The 13,285-nt window shown below is 35.2% G+C and overlaps 1 protein-coding gene across 3 annotated transcripts in view; it reads left to right on the top strand.

Annotated features, from left to right (window-relative positions):
* The window catches only part of u2af2a (U2 small nuclear RNA auxiliary factor 2a), a 31,193-nt gene extending 29,138 nt beyond the window's left edge, over positions 1-2,055 (top strand). For all 3 annotated transcript variants that reach the window (XM_062062535.1, XM_062062536.1, XM_062062534.1), the window contains 2 exons: positions 1,554-1,802; positions 1,880-2,055. In XM_062062535.1, coding sequence (XP_061918519.1) covers positions 1,554-1,802; positions 1,880-2,014 — 384 coding nt within the window. In that variant the 3' untranslated portion in view covers positions 2,015-2,055. The remainder of the gene's footprint in view (positions 1-1,553; positions 1,803-1,879) is intronic.
* Positions 2,056-13,285: the final 11,230 nt, after the last annotated feature.

Here is a 13,285-nt window from a genome sequence, read left to right as displayed (position 1 = left end):
GAGTATAAGTTGCACCCCCGGCCAAACTATGAAAAAAACTGCGACTTATAGTCCGAAAAATACATGAAACCCCCCCATATATTTTTTCACAAGTATAGAATGATGATGGATAACATACTGAATGGCGCTCTAAAGAATGAGTCAATAATGGATTGTTCCACTGCAGCCAAACTAGACAGTCATTGGATAAATGCTGCGCTTGGTCCCGCCCATCAGACAATAAGCGTCTCTGGGGGTCTGAGGCTGAATCAACGTATTGACAGTGGAATGAGAAATATTACCAGTGTCAACCTGGCCTCCCAACCTCTGCTCTCTTCCAACGAAGAAAAAATATTTTGGAACATATTTTTTCTCAATATGGATTACCGTATTTTCCGCACCATAAGCCGCCCCGTGTTGTAAGCCGCACCTTCAATGAATGGCATATTTCAAAACTTTGTTTACCTATTAGCCGCCCCGTGTTATTAGCCGCACCTCCGCTACGCTAAAGGGAATGTCAAAAAAACAGTCAGGTCAGTCAAACTTTAATATTATATTACAAACCAGTGTTCTAACAACTCTGTTCACTCCCAAAATGTAATGTGCAATCACAAAAATAGTAACACTCAAAATAGTGCAGAGCAATAGCAACATCTATAACTCGACGTTGCTCATACGTTAGTGTCACACAACACACACAATAAACATTTAAAGCTCACTTTCTGAAGTTATTACTCGTCCACAAATCCCTTTAATTATTCTTCTTCGGTGTGCTTCACTTGTTTTTTGACACCATCCGAGATGTGGACGCGCATGCAGTCGTAGATCAACAGGGACGGAGCTGCGTGAAAAGTCACCCGGTCTCTTCGCTCATCTTTTCTTCATCCATCCATCCCTTCGAGTTAGCTTTTATGATGACGCAGGCTGGAAAGTTCTCTTTTGGCAAGGTCTTCATTTTGAATATCACCGTGGGTGGAAGTTTCTGGCCGTTAGCATGGCAAGCTAGAACCACAGTGAAGGACGACTTCTCATTCCCTGTGGTGCGAATATTCACCGTACGTGTTCCCGTTGTATCCACAGTGCGGTTCACATGAATATCAAAAGTCAGTGGAACCTTGTACGCGTGTCTCTTAGTAGGAGCCATTTTGTGGTCTTTACAGAAACACACAAATGAAATGAAACGTAATATCCGCGCGCTTTTTCTTCTACGGGGGCGGGTGCTCACCTTGGCGGTTGCTTACAGTAGAAGAAGAAGCGCTTCCTCTTCTATGGGGGCGGTTGCTTACCGTAGAAGAAGAAGCGCTTCCTCTTCTACGGGGAAATAAGATGGCGGCTGTTTACCGTAGTTGCGAGATCTAAACTTTATGAAAATAAATATTAATCCATATAAAAGGCGCACCGGGTTATTAGCCGCACTGTCAGCTTTTGAGAAAAATTGTGGTTTTTAGGTGCGGCTTATGGTGCGGAAAATACGGGACGTGTCCATCGCGATATATTGATGTGGTTTCATTGCCCGGCCCTACATGGGAATACAAATGGTCACATTGTTAACCTTGTCCCTCCTGGCTTTGCAGACGACCATAAACCAGACCCCGGTCACGCTGCAGGTGCCCGGCCTGAACAGCACCGTGACCCAGATGGGCGGCCTGCCCACGGAGGTGCTGTGTCTGATGAACATGGTGGCGCCCGAGGAGCTGCTGGACGATGAGGAGTACGAGGAGATCGTGGAGGACGTCAGGGACGAGTGCAGCAAGTACGGCCAGGTCAAGAGCATCGAGATCCCCCGGCCTGTCGACGGCCTGGATGTGCCCGGCACCGGAAAGGTGGGCGCCGTCCAACCGCGCCCCTCCGCATGTGGCGTAGCGCAGCCATAACCGTATTTTCTGTTTCCCCGCCGCAGATTTTCGTGGAGTTCATGTCGGTGTTTGACTCCCAGAAAGCCATGCAGGGCCTGACAGGAAGGAAGTTTGCCAACAGAGTGGTGGTGACCAAGTACTGCGACCCGGACGCTTATCACCGCCGAGACTTCTGGTAGAGGAGGCGAGTTGGGGGCCTGGGGGGGAGGGGGGGAGGGTTGAGTTTTTTTTTCCAAGCAGCAGATCAACTTCATCTTCATCGCTTTCATGAGAGATGAAACGAAACTGGGTTGTTCTGCTCGTTGGAAAGGGGGAGGGGCTTAGCCCTTTTTTGAGAATTGTGTGTTCCGATTGGTCCAGGCTGGGGTCGACAATTTTTATACTTTACGAGTCGGGGGAGGGGAGGGGAGGGGAGGGGAGGGAGGGCGCAGCAACACATCAATGTTTGTATTTAAATGACAGGAAATGGTTAGAGGTGAAAAGGGGGAGGAGTCAGAGAGATGAGGGCATTTTTGTTTGGTCACTCATTAGTTGTAACGTCCAACTCCGTCATTAGATCGACCTTTTTTTTTTTTTGTTCCCGTTTGTTTTTTGTCAGACTACTGCTCCCCTTTTGCCCCCCTCTGGACGATTGCTAGAATCTTCCGTGTGAATGTCAACTGTTAATAATGTGTGTATCTTTACATCCTGACTTCTTCTGCTTTCAATATTTCTCCTCACGCTCCCAACATTTATTGGCCATTAGCTTACCAAAAGCCTTAATTCAAATGATTCCATAACAATTTGCCCAGCAGAGAGATCCACCCCTTAATTAGTGAACCATGTCCGTACTTTCACTTTCTTGTACTTTCATTTTCCTTGTTAGCATAACGATTTGAGATGTAACGTGCTTGGACCCGCCCATCAGTTTCATTGACAAGACCAAATAAACATGAATAGTACACACGGCTCCTGTTGTCCTAATATCATAAGCATGCTTTGCTATTCTTTTATCATCTGCATAAACAACTTAAGTAGTTTATGTGGAAATATTTCAAATTATTTTATTATAAAAGGACTTGTTACACACACAAATTATGATTTTGTTTTTATTAATGCACTATTTTCTGGGCTTTATTTTCCGTTTAATGATTTTTCCATTACACTACAAAAAAAGAAAAAACTTAATACTGTAAAATGATGACATTTTAATACTTTCTGGTCATCTTTATTTTCACTCCTAGTGTTTATCCTTACAATATGTACCACTTTAAAAAAAATTCCAATACTGTATTACAACTCAGATTTGTAAAATTATGACATTTTAATAATTTCTGATCATCTTTATTCTGTTTGTTTTTTTCTAGTAATATTGCCACAATAAAATCAAAATTTGTACTATTATAATTAAGTTATGCCATTTTATTAATTTTTGATCCTCTAAATTTTGTTCTTGTAATATCACCACTTCAAAAAAAAAAGAGACTTTTTTTCTAGTAATATCAATCAATCAATCAATGTTTATTTATATAGCCCTAAATCACAAGTGTCTCAAAGGGCTGCACAAGCCACAACGACATCTTCGGTACAGAGCCCACATACGTACAATTTAAATTTTGTAAAATTATGACATTTCAATCATTTTTGTAGTATTCTCACACTTTAAGTTTTTTGTTGTTTTATTGCCACATTTAAAAAAAACAAAAACAATTTTCCTGTCATTTTTCTGTTTTAAAATATTTCCTGTTAAGTCAACACTTGAATAAATAAATAAAAAATCGTAAAATAACATGGTTCCAGTAATATTTTACAATCCTAATTATGAGATTCCAACAATTTTAGTTAATAATTATTCTCAAAATTGGACGATTTTTTTTGCCACATTAAAAAAACTATGACTTTTTTCTATTTTTTTTTTTTAATTGACTTGGGATATATTGCTGCAACAAAACTTTTCAAAGTGATCAATCAATCAATCAATCAATGTTTATTTATATAGCCCTAAATCACAAGTGTCTCAAAGGGCTGTACAAGCCACAACGACATCCTCGGTACAGAGCCCACATACGGGCAAGGAAAAACTCACCCCAGTGGGACGTCGGTGAATGACTATGAGAAACCTTGGAGAGGACCGCATATGTGGGTGAATATTACAAGAAAACAACACGTAAACTATAGGAATAAAAATTACCAGAAATTTATAAAATGTTTATAAAATTTACTAAATTAGAATTGTAAAATACTACTGGAATAAAGATACTTTATGATTTTGTCAAAGTTGTGACATTACAAGAAAATTTTTAAAATTGAGAATAAATATGAACAGAAATTATTAAACTGTCATTACTTAATGGAAATATATTAAAACATTTTAATAATTTCTGGTATTTATTTTCTTGTAATATTTGCTTCTTAAAGGTTTTTTTGTTCCAGTAATATAACAACTCTTATTTTGTAAAATAATGACATTTTAATAATGTATAGTAATATTTATTCTGACAGTTTTTGTGTTTTTTCTTGTATTACTTACCAATTACCTTTTGTTTTTTTTGTCCCAGCTATATAGTACAACTCTAATTTTGTAAAATTATAAATATTATAGTAATAATTTCTGGTAATATTTATTCTCACAGTTTGCTTTTTTTTTTTCTTCTAATATTTACCACTTACCTTTTTTTTGTCCCAGCAAATTATTATTACATTTAAAGTATTGCTATTTATATTTATTCTCACACTTGGAGTTTTGTGTTGTGATTAGGGCTGCAACAACTAATCCGATTATTAAAATAGTTGACGATTAATTTAGTCATCGATTCGTTGGATCTATGCTATGCGCAGAGGTTTTTTTTTAAATAATTTTTTTATTTTTTTTAATAAACCTTTATTTTTAAACTGCCACATTTACAAACAGCTGAGAAACAATAATCAAAATAAGTATGGTGCCAGTATGCTGTATTTTTTAAATAAAATACTGGATAGTATAGAAATGTAGTTTGTCTCTTTTATCCGATTATTAATCGATTAATCGAAGTAATCAACAGATTAATCGATTATCAAATTAATCGTTAGTTGCAGTCCTAGTTGTGATATTGCCACATTTAAAAAAACAAAAAACTTTGTTGGAATATATTATGATTAATAAAGTTATGACATTTTCTAGTCATGTCACCTCTTAAATAATCATAAAAAAACTTTGTTCCAGTAATATATTACAACTCTAATTTTGTCAATTTTAATAATTTCTGGTAATATTTATTTTCACTCAAGTGTTTTTCTTACAATATTTACCACTTAAAAAAAAAAATTCCAATACAATATTACAACTCTAATTTTGTACATATATGACATATTAATTAGGGATGTCCGATAATGGCTTTTTGCCGATATCCGATATGCCGATATTGTCCAACTCTTTAATTACCGATACCGATATCAACCGATACCGATATCAACCGATATATACAGTCGTGGAATTAACACATTATTATGCCTAATTTGGACAACCAGGTATGGTGAAGATAAGGTACTTTTTAAAAAAATGAATCAAATAAAATAAGATAAATAAATTAAAAACATTTTCTTGAATAAAAAAGAAAGTAAAACAATATAAAAACAGTTACATAGAAACTAGTAATTAATGAAAATTTGTAAAATTAACTGTTAAAGGTTAGTATTATTAGTGGACCAGCAGCACGCACAATCATGTGTGCTTACGGACTGTATCCCTTGCAGACTGTATTGATATATATTGATATATAATGTAGGAAGCAGAATATTAATAACAGAAATAAACAACCCTTTTGTGTGAATGAGTGTAAATGGGGTGGGTTGGTGCACTAATTGTAAGTGTATCTTGTGTTTTTTATGTGGATTTAATAAAAAAAAAAATAAAAAAAAAAACGATACTGATAATAAAAAAAACGATACCGATCATTTCCGATATTACATTTTAACGCATTTATCGGCCGATAATATCGACAGACCGATGATATCGGACATCTCTAATATTAATAATTTCTGGTAATATTTGTGTGTACAGTTTGAGTTTTTGTCCTATTGCCACATTTTTTAAATTTTGTTAATGAAGTTATGACATTTTAATAATTTCCGGTCGTCTTTATTCTCAGTTTTAAAATGTTCTTGTCATGTCATCACTTTAAAAAAATATGAAATAACTTTGTTCCAGTAATATATTACAACTAAAATTTTGTAAAATTATGATATTTCAAAAATTTGTGGTAATATTTATTCTCACACTTAGTGTTTTATTTTGTAACATTATAATATTTACCATTTAAAATAATGGTCTCAATTTGTTACGAGTCAATTTTGGAAAATTACATTTTAATAATTACTGATATTCTCAGTTTAGATTTTTTTTCTTGTAAAATTACCATTTAAAAAAAAAAAAAAAAAAAAAAATGTACCAGCAATATGTTACAACTAATTGTGTAAAATTATGACATTTTAATAATTTCTGGTAATATTCTTACACTCCAAGGATTTTCCAACACTTTAAAAAACACTAAAAATGCCATTGTTCTAGTAATATATAACTGTAATTTTGTACAATTATACAACACTAATGAAAATACATTTGCTTTAATGTAGTGAGTCTTTTCCAGTAATTATGGGCCTGCTGCAACGCAAGCAGGCCCATATTAGTGCTCATACTTCAACTATCTTATTCTGCCACGAATAATACGAGACGAACCGGCCTAACGAACCCCCACATATGTTATACCCTGGGAAAGGTCTCGTTCGTGCCGATGAGGGTACTCTAAATTGGGAACATTTTGTGTTACCGTGGCAACAAAAAGGGTCACTTGAATGGGTACGCACCTTTTTTATAATGGCGAATATTTCCAGCAGAACGCTCCAACCTGCGAGATGACCTCTAGTATAAATATTTGTGAGTGTGAATGTTGTCTGTCTGTCTGTGTTGGCCCTGCGATGAGGTGGCGACTTGTCCAGGGCGTACCCCTCCTTCCCGCCCGATTGTAGCTGAGATAGGCTCCAGCGAGGGATAAGCGGTAGAAAATGGATGGGAAAATATTTGCATCTTGTCGTTTTTAGATGAACCAAATGTCAAATACGTCATTACTGATATTCTGTGCACACGAGTTCAAGTTTGACAAGTGAGCACTTATAGTGATATCCACAGGGGGGCGCTGTGTCGCACTTAATGACACTGGACAGTCAATTTAGGAGCACCTCCTGGAATAATCAATATTTCTATCATTTCTGTTTGAGCCCCAAAAATGTAAATGATGTGCATGTATGCCATCATGTATGGTGTGTGTTCATGCATGATGGAGTGGTGCTGAGGGCAGAGAAGTGTGTCAGCATCACTAATTGTCTGCATTATTGATCACAGCCTGCATGGACTGTTGAGGCTCACATGCAGAATAATGACCACTTCTTTTTAAATGAGGACGGTTGCTGATGAAAAAATGTCATCTGGCAAAAGGGACCTTGGTAAAAAAGTGTCACGGAAGCTGTTTCGGGTGTGACCGCCAACGTTGGTGTAGGACACGGGTCGGCAACCCTAAACGTCGAAAGATACCCATGTTGGAGCAAAAATGCAAAATACAAATCTGTCTGGAGCCGCAAAAAATGAAAAGTCTTATATAAGTGTTATAATGAAGACAACACATGATGTAAGTGTCTATATTAGCCTACTATCAAAATGACTTTAAAAGTCTTATAAGTGTTATAATGAAGGCAACACATGATGTAAGTGTCTATATTAGCTATATTAGCCTACTATCAAAATGACTTTAAAAGTCTTATATAAGTGTTATAATGAAGACAAGTGTTATAATGATGTGTCTATATTAGCTTACTATAAAAATGACTTTAAAAGTCTTATATAAGTGTTATAATGAAGGCAACACATGATGTAAGCGTCTATATTAGCTATATTAGCCTACTATCAAAATTACTTTAGAAGTCTTATATAAGTGTTATAATGAAGGCTACACATGATGTGTCTATGTTAGCATTAGCCTACTATCAAAATTACTTTAAAAGTCTTATATAAGTGTTATAATGAAGGCAACACATGATGTAAGCGTCTATATTAGCTATATTAGCCTACTATCAAAATTACTTTAAAAGTCTTATATAAGTGTTGTAATGAAGGTGACACATGTGTCTATATTAGCCTACTATTAAAAGTCTTATATAAGTGTTATAATGCAGGCAACACATGATGTAAGTGTCTATATTAGCCTACTATCAAAATGACTTTACAAATCTTATATAAGTGTTATAATGAAGGCTACACATGATGTGTCTATGTTAGCATTAGCCTACTATCAAAATTACTTTAAGTCTTATATAAGTGTTATAATAACGACAGCACATGATGTAAGTGTCTATATTAGCCTACTATCAAAATGACTTTAAAAGTCTTATGTATTACAATGAAGACAGCACATGATGTAAGTGTCTATATTAGCTATATTAGCCTACTATCAAAATTACTTTAAAAGTCTTATGTATTACAATGAAGACAGCACATGATGTAAGTGTCTATATTAGCCTACTTTCAAAATGACTTTAAAAGTCTTATATAAGTGTTATAATGAAGGCAACACATGATGCAAGTGTCTATATTAGCTATGTTAGCCTACTATCAAAATGACTTTAGAAGTCTTATATAAGTGTTATAAAGAAGACAACACATGATGTGTCTATATTAGCCTACTATCAAAATGACTTTAGAAGTCTTATATAAGTGTTATAATGAAGGCAACACATGATGTGTCTATATTAGCCTACTATCAAAATGACTTAAAGTCTTATATAAGTGTTATAATGAAGACAACACATGATGTAAGTGTCTATATTAGCCTACTATCAAAATGACTTTAAAAGTCTTATATAAGTGTTACAATGAAGGCAACACATGATGTAAGTGTCTATATTAGCTATATTAGCCTACAATCAAAATGACTTTACAAGTCTTATATAAGTGTTATAATGAAGGCAACACATAATGTAAGTGTCTATATTAGCCTACTATCAAAACGACTTTAAAAGTCTTATATAAGTGTTATAATGAAGGCTACACATGATGTGTCTATGGTAGCATTAGCCTACTATCAAAATTACTTTAAGTCTTATATAAGTGTTATAATAAAGACAACACATGATGTAAGTGTCTATATTAGCTATATTAGCCTACTATCAAAATGACTTTAGAAGTCTTATATAAGTGTTATAATGAAGGCAACACATGATGTAAGTGTCTATATTAGCCTACTATCAAAATGACTTTAAAAGTCTTATATAAGTGTTATAATGCAGGCAACACATGATGTAAGTGTCTATATTAGCCTACTATCAAAATTACTTTAAAAGTTTTATGTGTTACAATGAAGACAACACATGATGTAAGTGTCTATATTAGCTATATTAGCCTACTATCAAAATGACTTTAAAAGTCTTATATAAGTGTTATAATGCAGGCAACACATGATGTAAGTGTCTATATTAGCCTACTATCAAAATGACTTTAAAAGTATTATATAAGTGTTATAATGAAGACAACACATGATGTAAGTGTCTATATTAGCATACTATCAAAATGACTTTAAAAGTCTTATATAAGTGTTATAATGCAGGCAACACATGATGTAAGTGTCTATATTAGCCTACTATCAAAATGACTTTAAAAGTATTATATAAGTGTTATAATGAAGACAACACATGATGTAAGTGTCTATATTAGCATACTATCAAAATGACTTTAAAAGTCTTATATAAGTGTTATAATGCAGGCAACACATGATGTAAGTGTCTATATTAGCCTACTATCAAAATGACTTTAAAAGTCTTATATAAGTGTTATAATGCAGGCAACACATGATGTAAGTGTCTATATTAGCCTACTATCAAAATGACTATGTGTTACAGGCTGAAGCAAATTACAGAAAAATCATTGACAGAAATGTTGAAATGTAATATTTATTCTACACATTTTTACAACATTGGAAAACATTAGTAAAACTTGTCAGAGGGTGAGATAACTCCTGGAAATGAATGACCAAAGGTATAGATGTGTGTGTCCAAGTTAAAGATGTGTGTGTCCAAGTTAAAGATGTGTGTGTCCAAGTTAAAGGTATATATGTGTGTGTGTCCAAGTTAAAGATGTGTGTGTCCAAGTTAAAGGTATAGATGTGTGTGTCCAAGTTAAAGATGTGTGTGTCCAAGTTAAAGATGTGTGTGTCCAAGTTAAAGATGTGTGTGTCCAAGTTAAAGATGTGTGTGTCCAAGTTAAAGATGTGTGTGTCCAAGTTAAAGGTATAGATGTGTGTGTCCAAGTTAAAGATGTGTGTGTCCAAGTTAAAGATGTGTGTGTCCAAGTTAAAGGTGTAGATGTGTGTGTCCAAGTTAAAGGTATAGATGTGTGTGTCCAAGTTAAAGGTATAGATGTGTGTGTCCAAGTTAAAGGTATAGATGTGTGTGTCCAAGTTAAAGATGTGTGTGTCCAAGTTAAAGATGTGTGTGTGTCCAAGTTAAAGATGTGTGTGTGTCCAAGTTAAAGATGTGTGTGTCCAAGTTAAAGGTATAGATGTGTGTGTCCAAGTTAAAGATGTGTGTGTCCAAGTTAAAGGTGTGTGTGTCCAAGTTAAAGGTATAGATGTGTGTGTCCAAGTTAAAGATGTGTGTGTCCAAGTTAAAGATGTGTGTGTCCAAGTTAAAGGTATAGATGTGTGTGTCCAAGTTAAAGGTATAGATGTGTGTGTCCAAGTTAAAGGTATAGATGTGTGTGTCCAAGTTAAAGATGTGTGTGTCCAAGTTAAAGATGTGTGTGTCCAAGTTAAAGATGTGTGTGTGTCCAAGTTAAAGATGTGTGTGTGTCCAAGTTAAAGATGTGTGTGTCCAAGTTAAAGATGTGTGTGTCCAAGTTAAAGATGTGTGTGTCCAAGTTAAAGATGTGTGTGTCCAAGTTAAAGGTGTGTGTGTCCAAGTTAAAGGTATAGATGTGTGTGTCCAAGTTAAAGGTATAGATGTGTGTGTCCAAGTTAAAGATGTGTGTGTCCAAGTTAAAGGTATAGATGTGTGTGTCCAAGTTAAAGGTATAGATGTGTGTGTCCAAGTTAAAGATGTGTGTGTCCAAGTTAAAGATGTGTGTGTCCAAGTTAAAGATGTGTGTGTCCAAGTTAAAGGTATAGATGTGTGTGTCCAAGTTAAAGATGTGTGTGTCCAAGTTAAAGGTATAGATGTGTGTGTCCAAGTTAAAGATGTGTGTGTCCAAGTTAAAGATGTGTGTGTCCAAGTTAAAGGTATAGATTTGTGTGTCCAAGTTAAAGATGTGTGTGTCCAAGTTAAATATGTGTGTGTCCAAGTTAAATATGTGTGTGTCCAAGTTAAAGGTGTGTGTGTCCAAGTTAAAGATGTGTGTGTCCAAGTTAAAGATGTGTGTGTCCAAGTTAAAGATGTGTGTGTCCAAGTTAAAGGTGTGTGTGTCCAAGTTAAAGATGTGTGTGTCCAAGTTAAAGATGTGTGTGTCCAAGTTAAAGATGTGTGTGTCCAAGTTAAAGGTATAGATGTGTGTGTCCAAGTTAAAGGTATAGATGTGTGTGTCCAAGTTAAAGATGTGTGTGTCCAAGTTAAAGGTGTGTGTGTCCAAGTTAAAGGTATAGATGTGTGTGTCCAAGTTAAAGGTATAGATGTGTGTGTCCAAGTTAAAGGTATAGATGTGTGTGTCCAAGTTAAAGATGTGTGTGTCCAAGTTAAAGGTATAGATGTGTGTGTCCAAGTTAAAGGTATAGATGTGTGTGTCCAAGTTAAAGGTATAGATGTGTGTGTCCAAGTTAAAGATGTGTGTGTCCAAGTTAAAGATGTGTGTGTCCAAGTTAAAGATGTGTGTGTCCAAGTTAAAGGTATAGATGTGTGTGTCCAAGTTAAAGATGTGTGTGTCCAAGTTAAAGGTATAGATGTGTGTGTCCAAGTTAAAGATGTGTGTGTCCAAGTTAAAGATGTGTGTGTCCAAGTTAAAGGTATAGATTTGTGTGTCCAAGTTAAAGATGTGTGTGTCCAAGTTAAATATGTGTGTGTCCAAGTTAAAGGTGTGTGTGTCCAAGTTAAAGATGTGTGTGTCCAAGTTAAAGATGTGTGTGTCCAAGTTAAAGATGTGTGTGTCCAAGTTAAAGGTGTGTGTGTCCAAGTTAAAGATGTGTGTGTCCAAGTTAAAGATGTGTGTGTCCAAGTTAAAGATGTGTGTGTCCAAGTTAAAGGTATAGATGTGTGTGTCCAAGTTAAAGGTATAGATGTGTGTGTCCAAGTTAAAGGTATAGATGTGTGTGTCCAAGTTAAAGATGTGTGTGTCCAAGTTAAAGGTATAGATGTGTGTGTCCAAGTTAAAGGTATAGATGTGTGTGTCCAAGTTAAAGATGTGTGTGTCCAAGTTAAAGGTATAGATGTGTGTGTCCAAGTTAAAGGTATAGATGTGTGTGTCCAAGTTAAAGGTATAGATTTGTGTGTCCAAGTTAAAGATGTGTGTGTCCAAGTTAAAGATGTGTGTGTCCAAGTTAAAGGTGTGTGTGTCCAAGTTAAAGATGTGTGTGTCCAAGTTAAAGATGTGTGTGTCCAAGTTAAAGATGTGTGTGTCCAAGTTAAAGATGTGTGTGTCCAAGTTAAAGATGTGTGTGTCCAAGTTAAATATGTGTGTGTCCAAGTTAAAGATGTGTGTGTCCAAGTTAAAGGTGTGTGTGTCCAAGTTAAAGATGTGTGTGTCCAAGTTAAAGATGTGTGTGTCCAAGTTAAAGATGTGTGTGTCCAAGTTAAAGATGTGTGTGTCCAAGTTAAAGATGTGTGTGTCCAAGTTAAAGATGTGTGTGTCCAAGTTAAAGGAAACAGCAGGCTGTCTTCTTCTAATGGATTTATTACAATCTTTGTACATGGGGTAACATTTGCTGTGGTCTGGAACAACATGGCACATTAACAACTATGAGAAATGCAGCCAATATGACATACAGATAATGTGTCATGTGACATGCAAATATCAATTAAATACACAAAGGACAAAAGTAAAGGAAATTAGCTCAAATGTAGCTACAAACCAGGCATGATGATGCAATATTTACATACAGTTAGCCTACTTAGCATGTTAGCATGGATTAGCTTGCAGTCATGCACTGACCAAATACGCCTGATAAGCACTCCACATAGCTCACCTTTGTGCATTCACACACAGTATAAAAAAGTTTGGTGCACAAAATTTAAAACTGTTGCATCACAGTCCACACTGTGGTGAGTTCAAGACACGCCGCAATGAGTAGGACAAAAGGATGTTGACCAAATTGTATATATTGCATATTTAGTTTTTGCCACAATTAACAGGGTTTTTATGACAAAAAGGGCATAAAACAAATGTAATAAAATATTTAAAACTATAATCAACAGATCTGAAAATTGATGGAGAGATTTAAGTGTTGAAAATAAAAAAAGTATATTTT

Source organism: Entelurus aequoreus, linkage group LG11, assembly GCF_033978785.1.
Source record: "Entelurus aequoreus isolate RoL-2023_Sb linkage group LG11, RoL_Eaeq_v1.1, whole genome shotgun sequence".
Taxonomy (NCBI): Eukaryota; Metazoa; Chordata; class Actinopteri; order Syngnathiformes; family Syngnathidae; genus Entelurus; species Entelurus aequoreus.
The sequence above is the reverse complement of the archived record's forward strand: the minus strand, read 5'-3'. Positions and strand labels throughout refer to the sequence as shown.